This window comes from Natrix helvetica (assembly GCF_964273705.1).
Source record: "Natrix helvetica genome assembly, chromosome: 3".
Lineage (NCBI taxonomy): Eukaryota > Metazoa > Chordata > Lepidosauria > Squamata > Natricidae > Natrix > Natrix helvetica.
Genome location: NC_138549.1, coordinates 147,435,119 through 147,457,722, shown reverse-complemented (window position 1 = coordinate 147,457,722; position 22,604 = coordinate 147,435,119). Strand labels below are relative to the sequence as shown.

Sequence of the window (22,604 nt, the reverse complement as noted above, 5' to 3'; positions counted from 1 at the left end):
TTGGAGAAACTTTGCAAGTATTCTTTAAAACAGCAGCAAGCCTTTTGGTCTGATTTACAGGCAGTCCTTGACTTACAACAGTTCATTTAGTGACCATTGAAAGTTACAACAGCATTGAAAACTGTGACATGACCATTTTTTACAGTTACGACCTTGGCAGCATCCCCATGATCATGTGATCAAAATTCAGATGCTTGGCAGTTGGTTTATATTTATGACCGTTGCTTTGTTCCAAGGTCATGTGATAACCTTTTGTGACTTTCTGAGAAGCGAAGTCAATGGGGAAGCCAGATTCACTTCACAACTGCAGAACTTTTCGACTGCAGTGATTAACAACTGTGGCAAGAAATTTTGTAAAATGGGGCAAAACTCACTTAACAAATTCTCACTTAACAATAGAAATTTTGGGCTCAGTTATGGTCATATGTTAAGGACTACTTGTACTAGCTTCTGTTTCGAGGAAGTTTCTTTCTACATAGGAATGCTATTTCTAAGAGAAACCAGAAATGATGTGATTTGTTGTAGTGTTAGGCTGCTGCCCATTCAGCTGTAACTTTGCTGTAGATGCCAACCATATCCTTATTTTATCTCTGCAACCTGGTTTTTGAAGATCGGTCATGGTAGTGTGAGCCCTAGAAATATAGCTTGGCTTGTTAAAAAATAAAATTATTCCTAGTCTTCCTTTCCACGTAAAGACCAAAACTGAACTGTTTGCCAACTTTTGCCAGGGCATTTTATGATCATTATTCCAACTACAGTCTGGGTTGGGCAGGTATTTCTGGTTTTATGTCTAATCAGCTGATGGGAGATAAGTGTGGAGCAGGCAGACACTCTGGATCCAAACTGCCTGGCCTGACACCAGAACAAGTCCCATCTTTCCACCTTCAGTTTCACATACAAGACAGGCATCCTTTGCATTTCAAGCACAAGACAGTTGACGACAATTCTTGAATGAGTGCCTGGCTGCATACTTGAAGTCATGGGTATATTGGCTAGATTTTATCTCTCTGTTCTCACTGGGTGTATATCAGGGTAAGAGCAAAGGAGGAGGATCTACTACCCAATTAGCAGCATTCCTGAGGAATGAGTGGGAGGTGCATTGTGTTCAGGGCTGTCTCTTGCTGAACAATCCAAACTTCTCAGCGTAGGTTCTTCTGTTCCTGGATATTTGAGGACACAGATGAATTCATAATTCTTGGCGGCAGCAAATTCTCTGGGCTATCAATGAAGAAAATGGATAAATTTGGAAAGCATGGCAGATATGGATTTGCTAGAACTCGATTTCCTAGACCCCAAATCATCTTGCAGCCAGTCTTATCTTCTGGACACACAGATGTTTGCAAGTATAGTTTGCCTTAACTTGTGTTACTTCCTCTTGAATTTACACCACCACGTAGATGTGGCATAAGGTAGAAGAGCAGTAGTATAAAAAGCTGAAATTCAGGTAAAATGACAAAACAGCAAATTAAAAATGGCAGGAAGCTTACTAGCCATTTGCTAACATTTACTAGTAATGTTGGAAGCTTATTAGTCAACATTAATTGACTTCAGATGGCTATGGGATAGGGGACAAGGAACTATGTGTGAATGTAGAAGATAGAATAAGTAATTTTTAACATGCAAAATATCTTATCAAAGCTTTGAAGCTTATAATTCCAAGAAATCTTCGTTTAATACCAGAACTGAATACAGAAATTATATGTGTCAGTATTGTACTCCATGTATAAGTGGCATGTGATCAATTTGTTAGTTAGCTGCAATATGTCTATTGAATAGTTCCAATTATTTGTGTTTTAGTATAATGTCTTAGTATAAAGGTGTTAGTGGTTTTTTGGTGCTGACCTTACAGTATTATAGTATTGGATCAACTACTTATATGCCATACACAGATGGATTCTTTTTCTTTAGTTTCCCCCTGATGGAGTTGCGCATTGTGTAGGGAACATTAATTGCCATATAGTTTCTTTTCTAGGTTTGTACCTTTTCTTATAACCGTACTTGTTCTATAATTAATACTGCAAAGTCTCTCTTTTTCTTTTGTAAAGATCTTACATTCTTTTTGTGCAAATGAAAAAATGGTATTCATTGTGAAAGAAATGCAGATAAATCAGCCTGTTTTAAGTTGTCCTTGCAGTCTTTTTACTTAAGTCTAGCAATTGTCTTTAGGTTATGAAACCTCTGTTATATATTTGTAGGCATGATTAATAGAGCCTGTGACTACTTGACAGTCTCAAAATGTAATGGAAAATATACCGACACTTCAATTACTCATTCAAGTGATCACTTGTTCAATTAGTGTTATAGCAACCACAACAGGTAAATTGGGTTGTGATTGAGATGTCATCAGTTTGAGCTCTGTAATTTTGGTGCCATTCTTTCCAAAAACAGTGGAGATGGTCATTGATCCAGGTTCTTTTGCAACATTTACTTCATTTCTTATTCTTCAGGCTAAGTGCCTGCTGTGCTGTGATTTCTCTAAGCTCAGAAACTGACTTGGTGACATTCCACAAGATCACCAAACTTTGTGCAGAAACTAATGGTGCATTTTCAGCCATTGTCAGTCTTTTGCAGTTTTAAGAATGTTTAAAGACAAAACTTAAACATTGCCCCTTCTCTCTGTGTATTTGGCCCTGCAGTTAATCCATCTCTAAATCTTATTTCAACTATGGTTGACATATCACTGAATTACAGATTGCTTTTGTGTGCCAAACTCTCATTTCTCAGTGGGTTTTTGGGAAGGGGGAAGAAAGATTACACATATTTTTAGGTATGTTTTAAATTTCCATTTCTTAAGCTTGCAACTTACGATAATTGTTCAGTACATTTTTCTTGGCTTTAGTACATTTTTCTTGGCTTTAGTACATTTTTCTTGGCTTTTGTTCTGGTGGTATTGGTCCATATTTTATTCCTCTACTGTTTGCAACCCCTTTTATTACTTATTGAATTAGAATGATGTGTAATATATCCAAAGACACTAGAGAATAAAAGCCTATTTGCCTGGTGCTGCAAAGAGGACAAATGTTGTATGCTTCACCGGAGGGAGCAAGCATTCCACAGCTGGAGTGTAGTGAACATTGACTCAGAAGACATCTCCTGGAGAACTACTGGACAACCTTAGTGTGAGAAGATAGCCAAAACAGGAACTCTTAAGATGTTAAATCATGTTTTTCTGAATAAACTGCAGTTGACTTGATTTACACAACAGTCTAAGCCAGTGTTGGTGAACCTTTTCGGCACCAAGTGCTGAAATGGGAGTGCATGTGCGCACCAGGGAGCACCAGAAACTGGAAGAGCAGTTCCCCAGTGTGCATGCACCCACCGGAAAGCTGAGTTTCTGGTATGTGCACACGTGCTGGTCATCTGCTCTTTTGGTTTCTGGTGCACGTGTGTGCACAAAGACCATGCACGCTGGAACCCAGAAGAGCAACCGGTGACCGCTGGCATGCCCGGAGACATGGCTCTGTGTGCCACACGCATGCCATAGGTTCACCATCACGGGCCTAAGGTCAAACCAAACTGCTTTATGTAATGTGCAGATCTAGCCTGTATGTGAAGGGGAGTAACACTTACAGAGGAATTTTGAGAGAGGGGAATTTAAAAGAGCCATCAAGACTCAACTTTAAAACTGATGTGTCGATATATTTCAGCCCCATGACCAGGACTCTTAAAACTTGATCTTCTGAATAGAATTTTAACGATAAAGTAGGACAGAATTCTAAAACTTTATCAAGATGCAGATGAACAATGTTTAGAAATGCCAACCTTGTGCTTTCCTTGTTCCTGTTCATAAATTTGATAGGCTAATGCTTCATAGTTGACTGATGTGTAACAATTAGAAGTTCAGAAATTGAATGAGACTTGCACAAAGCATTACCTTTGTGCACACAGGGGAAAACGCAGCTGGGAGTGTTGAGAGCTGCCTGGTGGCATTATTGTTTCAGTTCCCGGTTTATTGCCTAATTGATTTGGATCATTATTGTATAATTTATATTCAGGTCACCACTGAATTGACATCAGTGAATTAAGAGCTCCGCTTTGTTCATCTCTATCTATTGGAAATTAAACCTAGAGAATATCCTGTTTGGCTATCTGCCTGAAATAGGTTATCATTCATAGGTGGAGAACTATGCACAGTTGGTCAGAACGATGGCAATTGTAGAATGCACCTAATCCTCGACCTATGACCACAATGAAGCCCAAAATTTATGTCGCTAAGTGAGACATTTGAAAAGTGAGTTTTGCCCCATTGTACGACTTTTCTTGCCACCGTTGTTAAGTGAATCATTGCAATGGTTAAGTTAGTAACATGGTTGTTAAAAATGAACCTGGTTTCCCCATTGACTTTGATTGTCAGAAGGTTTAAAAGGGGCATCATATGACCCCAGGACACTGCAACCGTCATAAATATGAGTCAGTTGCCAAGAGTCTGAATTTTGATCACATGACCACGGGGATGCTGCAATGGTGGTAAGTGTGAAAAATGGTCATAAGTCATATTTTTCAGTGCCGTTGTAACTTCAAACAATCACTAATTGAACTGTTGTAAGTTGAGGACTACCTGTATGCACATTGGCATGGTTGCTTTTCTAATAGATGCCACGGAAGAATAATCAATAAATTAGGATTCTCCCTCTTTGTTTTTATTCCTTATCTCAGCATAAATTAAGGTCCTTTCCGAACTTGAATCTAACTAGAGTTAGTCTTTGACTTACAACCACAATTGAGCCCAAATATTCTGTTGCTATGCAGAATGGAGTCAATTGGCTCCATTTTATGATTTTTCTTGCCACAGTTGTTAAGTGAAGCACTAAATCATTAAGTGCATCTGACTTCCTCTTTTGACTTTGCTTGTTGGAAGCTGGTTAGGAAGGTTAAAGATGATGATCAAATGATCCTGGGATAGTGCAACTGTCATAAATACATGCCAGTTGCCAAGCATCTGAATTTTGGTTACATGACCAAGGGGATGCTGTAAACGGTTGTAAAGGTGAAAACTGGTCATAAGTCCTTTTCTAAGTGCTGTTGTAAATTGGAAAATGAATGGTTGTAAGTCGAGGGCTACCTCTATGGCATGAAATCCCCTGGCAATGTCTTTATTCTGCTGTGTCCCCTTGGTGTTGCCTTGTCAGGCCTGGAAGCCATCTTTCACATTGGGCCTTCAGGCCTGCCACATTTTCTGCTATGTGAAGGGGGGGGGATTATATGGAGTATGGGAGATATACAGTCTAAATAACATTCCTTTCTCAAGAGAGTCAACGACATTTTGCCCTGTACCTGGAGTGGTGTGACTGGGAGGCATCTCATATGTTTAGCTTAAGAGAAAGAAGGACTAGGGGAGACATGATAGCAGTGTTCCAATATCTCAGAGAAGAGGGAGTCAAACTATTCTCCAAAGCACCTGTGGGTAGAACAAGAAGCAATGGGTGGAAAGTAATCAAGGAGAGAAGCAACTTAGAACTGAGGAGAAATTTCCTGACAGTTAGAACAATTAATCAGTGGAACAGCTTGCCTCCAGAAGTTGTGAATGCCCCAACACCGGAAGTCTTTAAGAAGATGTTGGATAGCTATTTGTCTGAAACGGTATAGGGTTTCCTGCCTAGGCAGGGGGTTGGACTAGAAGACCTCCAAGGTCCCTTCCAACTCTACTATTGTATTGTATTGTATTGTATCTCCAGTTGGGACGGTGCCTGATTGGACCATATGATGGATGTGTGGGTGCTGGGCAGGGACTTGAACTTTCACTTGGATGGGGAAAACCTGGAAGCTTTCAAATTTGGGTTTTCCCAGATGTGCTAATATGACATCTCTTAATAAAATGGAACTTTGAGGAAACTCAAGCCTCAGACTCTTCTTTTGTTGGGGATGTTACTTGGAACCCTGACAGCCTTCATCTTCAAAGATATCCCCTTTTCTTAACTAAACTGGAGCTGAAGTGTTTTTCTCTTAAGCCAGCGATGGCGAACCTTTTTTTAGTCGTGTGCCATAAGTGTACGTGCCACACCCATAATGCAATGCACGACCCCCAGTGCGCATGCGCGCACTACAGGTGCAACCCCCCATTTTTACATGCTTTTTTTGCCCCTCCCCAGGCTTTATAGGAACCTGGGGAGGGTGAAAACAGCCTCCCCCACCCTTCCCCCACCCTTCCCCCGGAGGCGTCTGGGGGGTGAGGGAGGCTGTTTTTGCCCTCCCCAGGCTCCTTTAAAGCGTCTGGAGCCTGGGGAGGGCGAATAATGGCTTTAAAAAAGGGTGAACTCAGCTGGCCAGCGCGTGCATGCGCGCTGGCCAGCTGACAGGGCAGCGCCTAGCGTGCCCTGACAAATGGCTCCGCGTGCCACCTGTGGCACGTGTGCCATAGGTTCGCCATCACTGTCTTAAGCTGACATAAACTACAAGCAATTTTGAAACATTTCCAATCCCTTTTGTCAATAACTCAGTCAGGGGACCCTGGTGGGGGAGTGGGGAGATGAATCAGGCACTATAGGAGTATTTTAGGCTGTTGTAGGTGTGCCTTATCCCCTCAGCACACTTTCATCATCATTCTTCTTACCCTCCCACCAAAAAATGAGCATTTTGAAGAAGGTTAAATATTCACTCTTCAGAGACTGCAGGCCTAGCCGTCTTTCAAAAGTTGCTATTTTCTGAAAACTGCTCAGTAGTTTATTATCATGGGATTGGATTGGACTGGATTGCATGTCCAAATTTTACACCTCAAATTCACTGGGCAACTCCTCAGCAAAGGTGCGGAGGTGCTGCGCCCTTTCCTTTCCCATGAATAGTAAAACAGGAGAATGTGGTTTGAGCCACCTGTCAAATCTGCACCCTTCCCGAACACTGTCCTTGCATCACAGCTTATGATTGGTGGGTGGGTGGTTTTCCACTGGCTGGCAAATGGGAAAGCAGCAGAGCCAGGGTTTAACTAATCTCTTAGCTAAACACACCTTGCTAATCTGGAAGCAGAGGCCACCATTCTGCGATAAAGCAAAATATTGTAAAATAGAGATTTTCCTCTGATAGTATTCTTCTGACTCAGGGAGTGGAGTGAAGAGCATTTTATCATCCCAGTGGACGGGATCAACGGCTCTGCATGAAGTCAAGTTGCAATGACAGGCCTGTTACTCCAGACTGGGTCAGTGCTGGATTCTAATTCTACCAAGTCACATGTCAAAAGTGTAATTCATAAAGTATTTGTATGGTATTGCGAATAGCAGAATGAGAAGTTTTTAAAACAAGGACGTGAGATTTCATAATTCTGAAAGCATGGTAGTGCAAACATGCTGGTGAATGAAAAGGTCTGCATTTGTTGGAACTGCGTTTGGGGTCAGGGGAAGAGCAGGGAAGTCTGTAAAATATCACAGAGAGGTCTTTAGCACTGCAGGCACCATAGAACAGATGTTAATGCTTTGCACTGATAAATGTCATTATTTCAAGTAGAGATTCAGCCTTTTTGAATCATCTACTTTTGAATAAAGTAGAAATTGCATGGAGGTTTAGCCACGCAAAAAAAATCTTTCTCAGCAGCTCTAGAGATTTTTACTAGCTTATGGATGTCAACCTATATTTTTAAATAATAAAAATGGGACTACCATAAAAGCCAAGCACCATTGGATGTCATTTAAAGAGATTCGTGCTATTTAATGGTTATCCCATTTTCTTGTCATCCAGATCAGAGGTGGTATTCAGCAGGTTCTGATCAGTTCTGGAGAAACGGTAGCGGAAACTTTGAGTAGGAGAACCAGTAAATACCACCTCTGATTGGCTCTGTCCCCATCTATTCTCTGCCTCCCGACTCCCAGCTGATCGGGATGAAATGGGGATGTTGCATTAACTTTCTCCTATCATGTCCACCAAGCCATGCCACGCCCCACCAAGCCACGCCCACAGAACTGGTAGTAAAAAAATTGAATCCCACTACTGATCCAGATGTGGTTTGTTTTAAAAGCTGATTGAACACAAAAATGCTGTCAGAATTAATTAAATCATGCCAAGCATTTAATCCCAGCCTCTGAATCAGGAGAGCTCTTCCCAATGGCACATTGCTGGCTATCCTCTATTTTGCTTTATTCTCAACTTCACACAATCTGCAAATCTGGTGGTAGGTTGTTTAAATATCCCATCCATTCATCAGGACCCAAGAAGGGAAATGTAGGAATATAAAGCTGCGTCATTACCTTGCTGAAAGTTTGACTCAGAATTCTCTTCCTCCAGTTCATACTTATGCAAGACTTATAGTATTGCTTAGTTTAACCATTGGTACTTTATAGCCTGCCTCCATGTCCCACTTTTCACCCTATTCCTTTTCTCTCTCTCTATGATGGACAGGAATGCCTTTAAAAACCACCTATATGTAAACTAATCTCTGGGAGCCATTTTTGCTGAAAAATAAGATTATAAACATCAGACTAATCTTCTGAAACTGTTCTGTAATTGTCATTCTCCTGTGCGCTGCTTGGAGAGTCCAAGCATGGGTTAAATTCAGTCTATTTGCCCAAGGACTGAGTTGATTCTTTTATCCATGCCTCCTCTCCTCATTGAAGGCCAGTTCAAAAACTCAGTCCAGCCCAGTTCAGACGTGTTTTTGTGGAGTTCCTCAGTTTTTGGGCAAATAAACTGAACTCTCCAGAATTAGTTAGAATTTTTGTTATTTTTGTCTGTTAAATAGGGCAGCGTTTAGCAAGATCACAATTTGACAGCTGAGGGAGTCCGGAGGAATCGCTGGTAGAACAGCGCGGTGCGTGGGCGTTTGTCCGGCGGCGGCTGGTGAACACGGGGGGACAGCAGGACGCTTCCTCACCCCCCAGCTGTGTTTAACTTGAAAGACCGATCGGAGACCTCGGCGGAGGACCAGAGAGCCGTTTGACAGCTCCCACGTACACCAGAAAGGCGTGGTGGTCATTTTAAATGTGTTTTTGGCGCGCTTTTTTCTGGCGGCCGTTTCTAGCTTCGCGCCTTCTCCCTCAGCGGGTAGATGCTGCAGGAATGGATTGGCCTTAGTTGGGATGCTGGCAAGGTCCTTCCACTCCAACGATGATCTCATCAGCGGCCTGGGAGAGGTTTGACCCCTATTGAACACATCTGAGAGGCACACAGTCATTATCCAGCACTCGCACCTATTACTGGCCTGCAGGTCCCGGTCTACTGATTCCTGAATCAAGGCAGCTCTCGTACGTATTACTGGCCTACAGCTCCTGGTCTGCTGATTCCTGAGTAAAGGCTAGCAGATGGCTGAGAAGTCCAAAAGAGCACCTGAGGACACCATGGACACGGTGAAACGCAGTAGGCTAGTTCCACCGGTGGTGGAGCAGGTGAAGGGTTCCAAGGGGAAGGAAATACCAAACCCCAGAGGTGGCAATTCCTGGTCTAAGGCCGAGGCCCGCAGACACAAGGCCCTTGAAAAAACCTTCAAGAGGGCCAGGAAATTGTCCATCTCCTCTGGGCAGCCATCCAGGGACCCCAGCCCTTCAACCCAGCCCCAAGAGGTTTTTCCTCAGGGATCCCCAGGGCAGTGTAATTCCCCACAGGGCCCGAGGTAGTATTTCCAGGCCTCTTCTCCTGCAGCCTCCCTGGGTTACCCAGAGTCCTCCTCTATCCAGGAGGAAATTTGTCCTTTTGGCTGTGATCAGCCTGAAGAGGAGCCTTTCCCCTCTGGACATCCCACCATGGGAGAATTGGAGTCACCAGGCAACCCAGTGGATGCCAATCTCCCAGCCCATATTAAGAGGGCAATCGAGCAGGCTATTGAAAGGGGCATAGAGGCTGGCATCCGTAAGAAGCTCCAGGCCTCAAAAAACTCTCAAGCCAAACCTAGCAAGGGGTCTGTCCCAAAGGGTCAGTCTGTTGATCCTCCATCTTCAGGCACCTCTATAGTCACCGAGGCCTCAGTCCTGGAGGATGATAATGTTGATGAGCAGGAATTTTCTGAGGATGAGACTCCTCCTCCTGAAAAACCTGCGTTTACGGGCCTTTTTCGCCTGTCCATTTTCAAGTCCACACTGCACAAGGCAAAGGCCTCGACTCAATTGGGCGTAACCAACCAGGGGTCCGCTTCCACTTCGGACTCTCAGGACCCGAAGGAGGGTCTCTTTGATGAGACTCCCCCCTGCAGGACCTAGTTCCAGCTCCCACCATGTTCCTTAATGTAATCCAACGGCAGTGGGCACAGCCAGGCTCCCTGACTAACTCTAGCGGAGTTGATAAGACTCTCTATTTGGTAGAGAGTAAATTGGATGATTTATTACAGCTGCCACTAGTGGACACCCCCATCATTTCTCTCACATCCAATTCGGTTCTGCCAGCCGACCTCCTTGAGGGGCTCAAAGCTGAAGATAAAAAGGCAGAGAAGGCATGTCATAAAACTCACCACGCGGCCTCTTGGTCTATTAGGGCCTCATCCTCGGCCTCCTTCTTCACCAGAGCCTTGCTTCTGTGGCTCAGACAGCTGAGAGCACACACCCCATCATCGGGATCTAGGTGGAGGCATGACCTTAACAAAATAATTGCAGCTGTGGAGTATTCGGCTGATGCTTCCCTCAATGCTGCCAAATTTGCCTCCCTTGCCCTGGCTTCTAACGTCACCTCCCGCCGCCTGCTGTGGCTTCAGCATTGGCAGGCAGACATGAAGGCAAAATGGAAATTGGCATCCGCCCCCTTTAAAGGGGGCCAACTATTTGGGGAGCCCTTGGAGAAGTTTCTAACTGAAACCAAAGATAAGAGGAAGGTGCTTCCCACCACCTCTAAGAAGCCTGAAAAGAAGGGAAATTCCTTTTTTCGTAGGCAGCCCTTTCGGGGGTCGGGTTTTTCAAACCCGGGCACTTCCTATCAAAGACCGTACCCCCAGGGTAATGACAGGGGTCAGGACAGATCCACCTTCAGGGACAGGGGGCGCCAACAACAACAACAGCCCTTCTGTCGCTCCTTTCGTGGCGATTCCAACAACCGCTCCTACTGCAGGTCCAAGTGACCGCCAACAGGAGGCTCCCATAGGCGGGCGTCTCCAATTCTACGCCTCCCGTTGGAAACAGATCTCCACGGACGTCTGGGTCCTCAACACCATGAAGCAGGGCCTTACCCTGGAGTTCCTATCCTTCCCTCCCAGGATGTTTGTCAGGTGTCCCGTCCCATCCTCTCCCCTCAAAAAGGAATGCATGCAGGCCGAGATCCATCATCTCGTGCAGATAAATGCGATAGAGTCAGTCCCTGTAGAGCAGGAAAGAAAGGGATTCTATTCTATTCCTGGTCCCCAAAAGCTCCGGGGGGGTGGAGGGCCATTCTGGACCTCAAAGCTCTAAACCGACATCTCGCCTACAAGTGTTTCAAGATGCAATCCCTGCAGACCATCCTGGGTTGCATCAGACGAGGGGACAGGCTGACCTTGATAGACCTGAAGGAGGCGTACCTGCACATCCCCATACGCAGGTCTTACAGAAGGTTCCTAAGGTTTTTCTACGATGGCAGGCATTACCAATACAGGGCCCTTCCGTTTGGCCTGTTGTCGGCGCTGAGGACCTTCACGAAGATCTTGGTGGTGGCGGCACATCTACGCTCTCATCCAATACGACTTCTCTGCTACCTGGACGACATTTTGATTCAATCAACGTCGTCCGAACAGGCCATCAGAGATGTCCAGCTCACAATCTCCACGCTACAACAGCACGGGTTTTCAGTAAACCGAGAAAAGAGCCAACTGCAGCCGTCCACCAGCATTCTGCATCTCGGTGCCCTCATCGACTCAGAATGTTGCAGAGTCTTCCTCTCGCCGGATCGCCTGCGCCACCTCACAACCCGTGCCCGGAAGGCAAGAGTCAGACAGTGGAGTTCCATCGTCTCCCTGTCCCAGCTGCTGGGTCTCATGATCTCCTGCATCAACATAGTGCCCTGGGCTCGCCTACACGCTTGCGAACTCCAGTGGCTTCTTCTCCCTATCCAAAGGGCAAAGGACAGCAACTCCCCCAGGCGGATCAAACTTCCCCTGAAGGTAAAGTGGTCTCTTCGTTGGTGGGAGTCCCCAGCGATGACGAAGGGTTGCCTCTTCAGGGAACCAGAACGACTGGTGATCACCACTGACGCGAGTCTCCAGGGATGGGGTGCGCACTTTCAAGAGCAAGTGACGCAAGGGAGGTGGTCGCAAAGAGAGACGACACAGAGCATCAACCTATTGGAGCTGCGTGTGGCCCGGCTGGCGCTACGCCACTTCCAGAAGGACATTGTGGGCCGGCACGTGTTGCTCCTCACAGACAATATAGCAACAAAGGCCCACATCAACCACCAAGGGGGCACCAAATCCAGAACCCTCATGGCGGAAGCAGAATCTCTAGGGAGTTGGGTGGAGCGTCATCTGGCCTCAATCAAGTCAGACCACATCTCCGGAGTGGACAATGTGCGAGTGGACTGGCTGAGCCGGACGACCAACGACAACACGGAGTGGAGTCTCCACCCGGGCCCATTCCATCAAATCACCCTCCGGTTCGGTCTTCCGGTGATCGATCTCTTCGCCAGCCCAGCGAACGCTCAGCTCCCAAGATTCTTTTCAAGGTACAGCACACCACAAGCAGAGGGAATCGATGCCCTTCACTGCCATTGGCCGAGAGGACTCTTGTACGCCTTCCCTCCGCTCCCCCTCATACCTCAGGTGTCCAGAAGATCCAGGATGAAGGAGCAGAAGTACTTCTCATAGCTCCGCATTGGCCCAGGAGATCCTGGTATGCGGACCTAGTCAGTCTCTCTGTCCGCAGACCCTGGAAGATACAGCTGGACCTTCTATCCCTAAGCCAGGGGGCCATAGTTCACCCGGATTCCGGCTGGCTCCAGTTAGCCGTCTGGTCCTTGGGGGGGGGGGACCTCTTGAGAAAGGACAAATTCTCTGACAAAGTCATCTCTACCATCCAGGCATCGCGACACCCCTCTACTACGCGCATCTATGACGCAACTTGGGTTGCCTTTGACTCCTGGTGCTGCTCTCAAGGCATGATTGCAGCTTCTGCTACCATTCCACAAATCCTTGACTTTCTGCAACAAGGTCTGGACAACGGCTTGGCACTCAACACTCTTCGTCGCCAAGTAGCTGCCTTGTCCACCATCTTGACTAGTCACTCCACAGTCTCCTTGTCGCAGCATCCTCAGGTGAAAAGCTTCCTAAAGGGAGCTTCCAACTTGCAGCCACCTGTTATTCACAGATTCCCCACGTGGGATCTTCCACTCGTCCTCAGAGCACTGACCAAGACCCCGTTTGAGCCTATCAAGTCCATCAGTCTCTGTCATCTGACCTTGAAGGTTGTCTTCCTCATCGCCTTCACATCGACTAGGAGGGTGTCGGAGCTGGCAGCACTCTCGGTCCATGAGGACTTGTGCATTATTCATATGGACCGTGTTGCCCTCAGATTTGATCTGACCTTTCTGCCAAAAGTGAACTCACTGTTTCACAGGTCTCAGGAGGTGGTGCTCCGTAACTTCTGCCCTCACCCTCAGCATCCTGGAGAGCACACCTGGCACAAGCTAGGTGTGAGGCGTACTCTCCGCAGGTACATCAAGCGGACTGCGACCTTTCGTCGTTCAGAAGCACTCTTCATTTCTTTTCAGCCAGGCTCGATGGGACGGAAGGTCTCTCCTTCCACTATTTCTCAATGGTTGAAGGCTTGCATTAAGCTGGCCTACATGCAACAGGGCAAAGCGGTACCTCCTAGGGTGACAGCTCTAGGAATGGCAGCAGAATGGTAATTATAATGTTGATTTGGGAAGTTCTCCCTTCCCAGAATCTTATTCTGTGAATCAAAATTGGCTGTTTTTTCCAGCTGCTTAATTTACTTAGCCACACTGCATTCTTGCACTGCTGGGGTGACCTAATATCAGTTGATCTGGCCCTCATAGGTTTTAAGTGATTACTTACTATAATCCATTATTCAAATGACAATGCTTGAGGCAAAGACTTGGAAGCAAATGAAAGAGGGACTCGGTTTCCAATTATGTTATTCCTTCACACACACACACACACACATATGTATGTTTTATTTTATTTTATTTTAAATCCCTTTCATCTGCCATCTCCCTGCCAAGTAATTATAAGACCTTGAGAGGCTAACTGGAGGCTAGCCAATAATCTGCCCATATATAATGCTGGGGTGGAAAAGAAGTGCATTGAAAGAAATTCACGGGAAAGTTAATATAAATATTATATATATATAAACTTTCCCGTGAATTTCTTTCAATGCACTTCTTTTCCACCCCAGCATTGTGATTTGTTACACAGGTGTGCTTTGTTCAGGCACCTCTGTATCCTGGATTGTAGGTCTGAGAAAATCACTGCATAAGAGGCCTGAGAATCATCAGTTCAGTGAAGAAGCTTATTCAGAGGGCTTTTCCTGAATTCTGCTGTTCGCTCCAGAAGTAATTAGTTAAGATTTTTCTAACTTCATGTCCTCCAAATGTGTTAGGATTACAGTTTACATAGTGTTTTTTGATGATTTTAGGATTGCAAAAAGTTTTCTTTTAAGTTTGTAAAGTTCTTTGTCTTTACAGACCCACTCTGAATCCTTGATGTTCTTCTGAGTGTTCTGAAGGATTTTCTCTTCTAGGTCTAGAGGAGAAGAGAGCAATGTTGTCCTTGGTAGTTACGTCAAAGCTTGGGCTTATTTTAAGCTCCTGATAGAGACAGAAGATAGGTTGATTAAAGTGTTGTACAGATATCTGCTGGAATATAGACTTGAGGAAGAACATGTCAAGGAAACTATGGTTGCCTGGGCAAATTTTTTGGGTTACAATGTGGAATTGGCTAAATGGGAAAGACGCTTAATCGGAAATTAACAATGGCCATGGCTTATAAGGAAAATCTGTACCAGATGTTCTACAGATGGCATCTTCCCCCAACACGGCGCTCCAAAAAGTTTAAAAATTTGGCCCCAAATGTTCGAAGTGCAAAAAAACACCAGACACCTTTTTCCATATGTGGTGGAGATGCAATGAGGCAAAAAGATATTGGGAAATGATACAATCATGGTTGGAACAAATGGTGGGAGATCAAATTCTGTCCAAACCAGAAATTTTCCTCCTAGACATAATACCGGAGGGATATAAGAAAGATGTGCTCCATCGAATTATCCATATATTAACTGCGGCGTGAATAACCTATGCACAGCATTGGAAAAAGAAAAGTATCCCATCAGAGTTAGACATAATTAGGAAAATTTTGGCCTGTGCCGAAGCAGATAGGCTCACCCTAGAATTAAAAAATAAAGGGGAGTTGGAATATTATGAAGTTTGGAATAGATATTATTATTGGTATAAGACAAGGTGACAAGACTGGAACAAATTGTTAATAATGTGATTGGATAGAAGGATAGATAATGTATTAAATAGCTAATGGATGAGATTATATGTATACACTGTGATTGTATGGCCATAATGGCTTCGCTGTGCTGCACTATTTTGAATGTAAAAACCACACACACACACACACACACACACACACACTGTCTTGACATATATATATATATATATATATATATATATATATATATATATATATATATACACACACACACACACACACACACACACACACACACATATATGTTTTCGTAGATTTTCACGGGTGTAGGTATACTGGTTTTGTTGTATTCGGGTCTTTTCCCTGGCTTAAATTTAGAGCTTCTCCACCTCTTGGGCATTTTTAATTGTTAATTTTCATTTTTAAATTTTAACTGTCATTGGGATTTTAATTGTTTCAAAGTACTGTAATTTATTTATTTATTTTCTACCTCCTCCATATTATATTGTTGTGATTGTTGCTATTGTATGTCGCCCCGAGTCCCTGGGGGGAGAGGGGGCGACTAAGAAGTCAAATTAAATAAATAAATAAATAAATACACGGGAAAAGACCCATATATATATATATAAAGCTTGGGCTTATTTTCAGGCTTTAGTCTACATTGATTCATTTATCATTCGTTTTAGCATTGTCTATCCACTGCAGGATGGAGGCCTCTTCCACATGTTTCCAATCAATACGGGTGTGTTGGCATGTGGAAGGAATAGATCATAATCTGTCATGCTGGTCCAGTGCGGGTTGGCAGATGTGATCAGTGTTAGTCTGGAGTATTCATCATGGCCTCTTTGCCTTGGGAGACCCTTCTGGGCATATACGTGTCCGACAACATAGCCCACGATTTCATTTACCCACCCAAGCCCCTTTACCTCATCAAGGCCCTGATCATAGAAGGAGTTGCAGTCAAATGAGAAAAATAAGGATGTTGCAGAACCTTATCTTTCCTGGAAGTAGTTGACAGTTGACTTGCTGATGCAGTAAGCGCTGATATTATACGCAATATTTATTTGTATAATAATTGGGTGTTTTCTCTCCCCTTCTCTCTTAGCACTAGAAATTGCCCTTGCAAAATGAATCACTTTTCCCGGAAGAGCTCCTCAGAAATTCCACAGTTGGAAAACAGGCAGCCCCAGACAGACTCATCAAATAACTTAGCAATGGATACCTTTTGGCTAGAAGTAGAGAGCATCAAAGAAAGCACTGAATCTGAGTCTGATGAGGGCAGCCTTACAGAAGCCAAGCATTTAGAAGGTAAGAAGTGGCTGTAGCTTACTAGAGATCGACTTGAACATATGTTTTATAAACAGTAGCTTACTGGGCACAGCAGTTGTGGCAAATGGTAAGCTCTTTCAAGTAATCTTTGTTTTGTTCTTGAGATAAAAGCTATTGTGAAATGTGAGACAATTGCAGCCAAGGCAAATCAATTATCTAGGGAGATAGTGGTATTCCTTTTTTATTTGTCTTGAAGTAGAAGCCGAAGAGAATTTTCTCGATGATGTTTCAACTTGGATACTTTTCTTAAGCAAGGGGTTGAACTCAGCAGTCTAAATGATGGCTTCTGACTTGATGATTATAAATGCTAATATGTTTTGCATGATTAAAAAAAAACTTTAGGGGAAGAAGTTTAAACATGTTTATTATTGTGGAACAGGGAGCAGCAAAACTGTTCCAGTTCTTTGACCTCACCATAGTTCTGTCATCACTAAAGTTTTGACTGGATGAAACCTCTCCATGCTTGTTATTGCTCTGGGTTGAAAGTTTCTATTATGAAAACCTGTCTCCCAAGGGGAGAATCAAGGTTTGGAGATTCGAACAAAGTTGGGAGCAAGTTCAAACTTTCTTCTCCTCTTGCCAGGATCAGAGTTTTTGGCATACATTTCTGTTTATTTTCTAATTACATGTAAAGGTTTGATTGTCTTCATGCTTACTTGGTCGTGAAACAGGAACCAACTCCCCCAAGTACAATTGTTTCTAAATTCATAGTTTGACTTTCTGCAGCACTGTTGAAAAATAAAAAACTTTCAGAAGGAAAGAAACTTCCCACAAGTTTATTACAAGTAACAACTGTTCAACTATCTCTTCACCTTCTCTTAGTTAACAAATACATAACTCTTCACCCCATAATTCAACTCTTAATTTTAGGTAAATCTAATAAATAACAAGTTTTCCAATCTAGGTGTCAGCAAAAAGTCTGAGCAGAGTTCTGAAATAAACAAATTTGTTAACTAATATAAAACAAAATATAAAACTCATCATTCCATCTTGACTCTTAACTAGAAGCAAATTCAGTATACAATGTCTTTTCCAGTCCAGATATCAGCAAGTCTCTAGAAAGTGCCTGCAAGTTAACAACTTAACCCATTTTAAACCTGATCAAATATATTTCTTCTTTTTATATAAAACAATCTTTTTATCCATTAATAACAAGCTTCTTTTGTAAGTTTAGCAAGAAAAAAAAAAGATTACTCTGTTTTTTCTTCAGATCGTATAAATCTTTACTCTTGTAGTGAGCATTGTCTTTTAATTTTGAGAAATTCGTTCACTGTTTCCAGTCATAAATTCTTGTTCACATTGCTTTTCATAATAATTTCAATTTTTTTTTTCTGCCACAATAATTTCTGGGGCAAGGTGCTCATGAAAACATGCAGAGTATAGCTGACAAAGTTGATTTAAAGTCCAGTGCCATTCCTCAGCGATAACTCTGAATACCAGTAAAAGTTGCTTATCTGGTTATGTCTCCAATATCAAAAAGTATTTTTCCACAAAAATGCATGTATTCTTTAAAATTAATGTCAACATGTGAATATTCTGAGCCCTTAATTTATTTAATAATTTATTTAGTCAAAACTTTGTCTTCCTTTTTGTTGTTTATTTTGAACCAGCTGATAACCCAGTGTTGCCTGTGTATTTTTTTATAGGGGGAAAATGTCCCGACCAAACGTAATTTCTAATGTTGGATTTTCCCCCTTACCAGAGGGAGCCCCCTTGTGGAGTACTGTGAAGCAATTACCATGGCAATTCCACTGCACTGCACAGTAGAAGCCATTTTGCAGCAGTACAGTAGAAGCCATTTTAAGGCACAACAGGCTGTATCTTAATAGAACACACACCCCGAGGGATTTTAGGGGTGTCTTACCCCCCCCCCCCCAGTGTTTATTTCCAGAGTGTAAGTCATCTGTGTACCAAGTTTAGTTGAAATTGCTCAAGGCATTCCAGAGTTATGCTGGAACATACACACACACAGCCTTTTTTATATAGATAGATTTGTAAATTTTTAAAGATATAGCTTCATTTTCTTACACTAAAGACTGAATACAATCATAGAGCAAGAATGGTAAATTCCCCCGTTTCCTGATTTTTCTCAAAGACAGCTGCATTGCAATTTTCTTGTGAGGAGCAAACATAAATGAGTGCAATGTGGGCAATCTTATTTCCTTTCTCCAGAGAGGGTTGGAAATATCGTTATATTTTCCTGGTTTCTAAGTCCTAGTTTCCTAATGAGAAGAGATGAAAGAGATGAATGCACTCTGTCAAGTAATGGGCCTATTCTTGGAAATGAAGAACACCTTCTGAACAGCTACAAGAAAATACGAAAAGTGTGTCACAGTTTGTGATTCATTAAGATTGAAGATAACTTTCACCTAAGCCTGATATAGGAGCCTGGTGCCATAGTGGTTAGGATGCAGTACTGCAGGCTAATTCTGCAGGCTTATTCTTTTGACTGCCAGTAGTTCGATTCTTACTGGCTCAAGGTTGATTTTGCCTTCCATCCTTCAGAGGTGGGTAAAATGAGGACAAAGATTGTTGGGGGCAATATGCTGAGTCTGTGAACTACTTAGAGAGAGGGCTGTAAAAGCACTTTGAAACGGTATATAAGTCTAATGTTATACAAACACACTTTTGATTTTTTTTGGGGGGGGGGAATGCCATGTCCCCATGATGTCTTCTTTATTTTGCTCTTAGTTTATAAGTCTTTCTTTTTTATGATAGCATCCAAGGGAGGAAATGTGTAACATCTATTAAGCTTCATCACTCATTATCTTGGAAAGAAGTCAGAATTGGCAGTACTTGGAACAGAGGCAAGAGAGATAGGACAGAGGTCAACTGCAAATGTCACATGTGGTTTTCTTCCAACTCTAAAAAGGGGTGGAGAACATTTCAGCTCAGCAGGGGAAGTCTCCTAAGAAGAGTTGGGCTTTAAATAGATGTCAGATTTTGCTTCCCTAAATATGCTGAATATCCGGTTAGAGGTAATGAAAAATAAAATCAAAAAGTGCAGAAAAAAACCCCTTGTATTACTCATGTGGGGGGGGTCAAAATGAAACCAATGAATAAAAAACAGGTTTTCACAGCTCTTTGTGTGTTATCTATAAAGGAAGATGAAAGACAGAAAAAAATAATGTTGTAAACGAGGCACTTCCGAAATCAAGTGTATTGTGGAGTTCCTGGTGCTCTCTTGAGTTTCGTTGTTTGTTTGCAGACATTTCATAACCTGAAATGACAACATCATCTGCACATGAGTGCATCATCCCAATGTGTGTTGTTTGGAACAAATATTGCATTAATTCATTAGCCTTAATGTATAGTAGCTCACTAAGAGTTTTTTTTAGGATTAAAAGTGTTACAAATACATAAAGAAAGGATTTGAAAGAAGAATACTGAACTGAGCTTTGGAGAAACAAGATCTTGCAAAGATGGTCAAATGTGTAAAGAATATGATCAAAATGTTTGTAAAAAGTAACTTTATCCAGGTTTTTTTTTAAAAAAAAAATCAGTTTTCCAATAAGAGATAGATTACCTCTCAAGTCAATCTGCTTTCAGAATACAAAGCTAAAGAAACAGAGGAAAAGGGCTGAGTGTAGAATATAAGAAATGTGTACATGCTACTCCTGTCTTCGTTTGTTTTGCATGGATGTCCATTTTGAGATCCTCGTAAACCAGAAGGTGTTTAATATCTGACGAGGATTTGACTCAAGGAAATAAGATGGGTATTTAAATAGGGCTGGGAGTTTCACAAGCAAGCCCATTGGGCCCTTTCAGCCCTATCATTCAGGGAAAATAATAGGAGCTTCTTAAGCAGGGGTATCCAAACTTGGGAACTTTAAGACTTGTGGACTTCAACTCCCAGAATTCCCCAGCCAGCATGGCTGGCTGGGGAATTCTGGGAGTTGAAGTCCACAAGTCTTAAAGTTCCCAAGTTTGGACACCCCTGTTCTTAAGGTATCCTTGGTTAAAGGCACGTTTGTTTAGTTTTTACAATTGTATTTTGTCTGAATTATTCTGTGACTGAAGTCTCATGGAACGTTTAGACTAGGCCCGTGATGGTGAACCTATGGCATGCGTGCCACCTGTGGAGCCCTCTCTCCGTGCACGTGAGCCGTTGCCCAGCTCAGCTCCACTGCGCATGCGTGTGCGCCTCTGCATTGCATTGTGGGTAGGGGCACACAGTTTCAGCACATGAGGTCAAAAAGGTTAGCCATCACTGGACTAGGCGCTAGGTTGTTTGTAGTTGAGGGTGCCGTGACAATCTAGCCATTCAGGTTGCATGAGGCATTAACCAATAATAATAACATTTTATGCAATGACAGCAATTGTGTTTTATAGACCCCGATTTAGGCTTTTATAATGTTGTGTGAATCCATCCTTTGAATAGAAAGCGCTATGCTGTTTGTTGACCTTGCTTTTTTCATTCTTCTTTGCCTCTCAGAGGGGGAAGCCGAAGCTGAATGGCTGCAGGATGCCGGACTCTCTGACCTAATGAAGGACCATGAAGAGAATAGCAACATTGTCCTGCTGTCCACTTTGACCAAGACTCAGGCCGCAGCTGTGCAGCGAAGGTTAGATACTTACACCCGCTCCCGACGGAAGAAAAATAAGCAGCCCATCCGTGATGTCAGAGACATTTTTGGAGTAGTTGAGTCTGGGGTACGTACGTTCCTTTATATTGTTATTTTGCACCGTTCCCTTCCCTATTTCTAGTTCCAACAATTTAGAATTATTGAATAATTCTAAAATTCAAAAAGAAAGCCAGCACTGTATCCTTTTTTAAAATGTATCAAACTTTGCAACCTTATCACTTAGATATTTTTTAGAGAATGGGTGATTTAAGTGTAACATGGAATAATTGTTTTCATAAAAATATGGGCTAATCGTGAGTGGTCAAAACCAGAGGTGGGATGCTCCCGATTTTACTTCCGGTTTGCTTCGTGCGCGCGCAGCTCAATGTGCATTGTTCTTTGTGCATATGCAGAAAAATTTACAGTGAACTGCGCATTCGTGCGCACTACTAAACAATATGCCGGCAGCAGCAACCGGGGAACCAGTTCAGGGACGTGTCCAGCCTGGGCCACTGCCGGTTTTGCAACCCAGGCCAAAATACCACTTCCAGTTTGGCCGAACTGGGAGCAACCCACTTCTGGTCCAAACCATCAAAATGCTTCTTCTTGATTAAACACGGAGGATATTTTCCTTCTTAGCAATTTCAGTAATTTTCTCATCATTGTACCCCAGGCAAACGGTCCAGAGAAACCATGCAAGCCTCTAGTCTATGCTTGATCGAACCCAAAATTTCCGTTGTTAAGCAAGACAGTTGTTAAATGAATTGTCCCCATTTTACGACCTTTTGCCATGGTTGCTAAGTGAATCCTTGCAGTTGTTAAGTGAATCATGTGGTCGTTAAGCGAATCTAGCTTCCCCATTGACTTTGCTTGTCAGAAGCTCCCTAAGAAAGTTGCAAATGACAATCCTAGGATCCCGTACACTTCAACCAATGCTGGGTTTGAACTGGTGGTGGTTTGACGGCCTGGGTCTCTGGAACCACCCAGGCCTGCCACACCCCAAACCGGTTCTCCGGGTGGCGCCATAGGTGCCGGCATCTTGTTTTTTTGCTTCTGCACATGCGCAGGGCAATTTTTATTGCACTGGGCATGCATGCGCATCAAGCATGCGTGCGGCGTGGCCACAAGCGAACCGGCAGTAGTGATTGCCAGAACTCACCCCTGACTTCAACCATTGTAAATACATGCCGTTGCCAAACATCCAAGGTTTGGTCATGTGACTACGGGGATGCTGCAGTGCTCATAAGTCTGAAAATTGGTCATAGGCCCCTTTTTTTTCAGTGCCTTTGTAACTTTGTGAACAGTCATTAAACGAATGGTTGTAGTTCGAGGAGTACTTGTACTGAGTAATTGTTATTGTAAAGAAATTGTAGCACTCAAGGGTTGGACCTCTAGAATTTTTTGAAGCTCCAGTACATATAGTCACATCAACATCACAGCGGAGAAAGCTC

General features: G+C 43.2%; 1 protein-coding gene across 6 annotated transcripts in view; it reads left to right on the top strand.

Annotated features, from left to right (window-relative positions):
• ARHGAP40 (Rho GTPase activating protein 40) overlaps positions 1-22,604 on the top strand; it is a 69,773-nt gene that overhangs the window by 24,511 nt on the left and 22,658 nt on the right. For 5 of the 6 annotated variants that reach the window (XM_081949103.1, XM_081949105.1, XM_081949104.1 and 2 more), the window contains exons 2-3: positions 16,365-16,567; positions 21,024-21,241. In XM_081949103.1, the coding sequence (XP_081805229.1) occupies positions 16,387-16,567; positions 21,024-21,241 (399 nt within the window). In that variant the 5' untranslated portion in view covers positions 16,365-16,386. Of the gene's footprint in view, positions 1-1,200; positions 1,344-16,364; positions 16,568-21,023; positions 21,242-22,604 lie in introns of those variants that run through there. The other variant, XM_081949101.1, reaches the window with a different exon arrangement.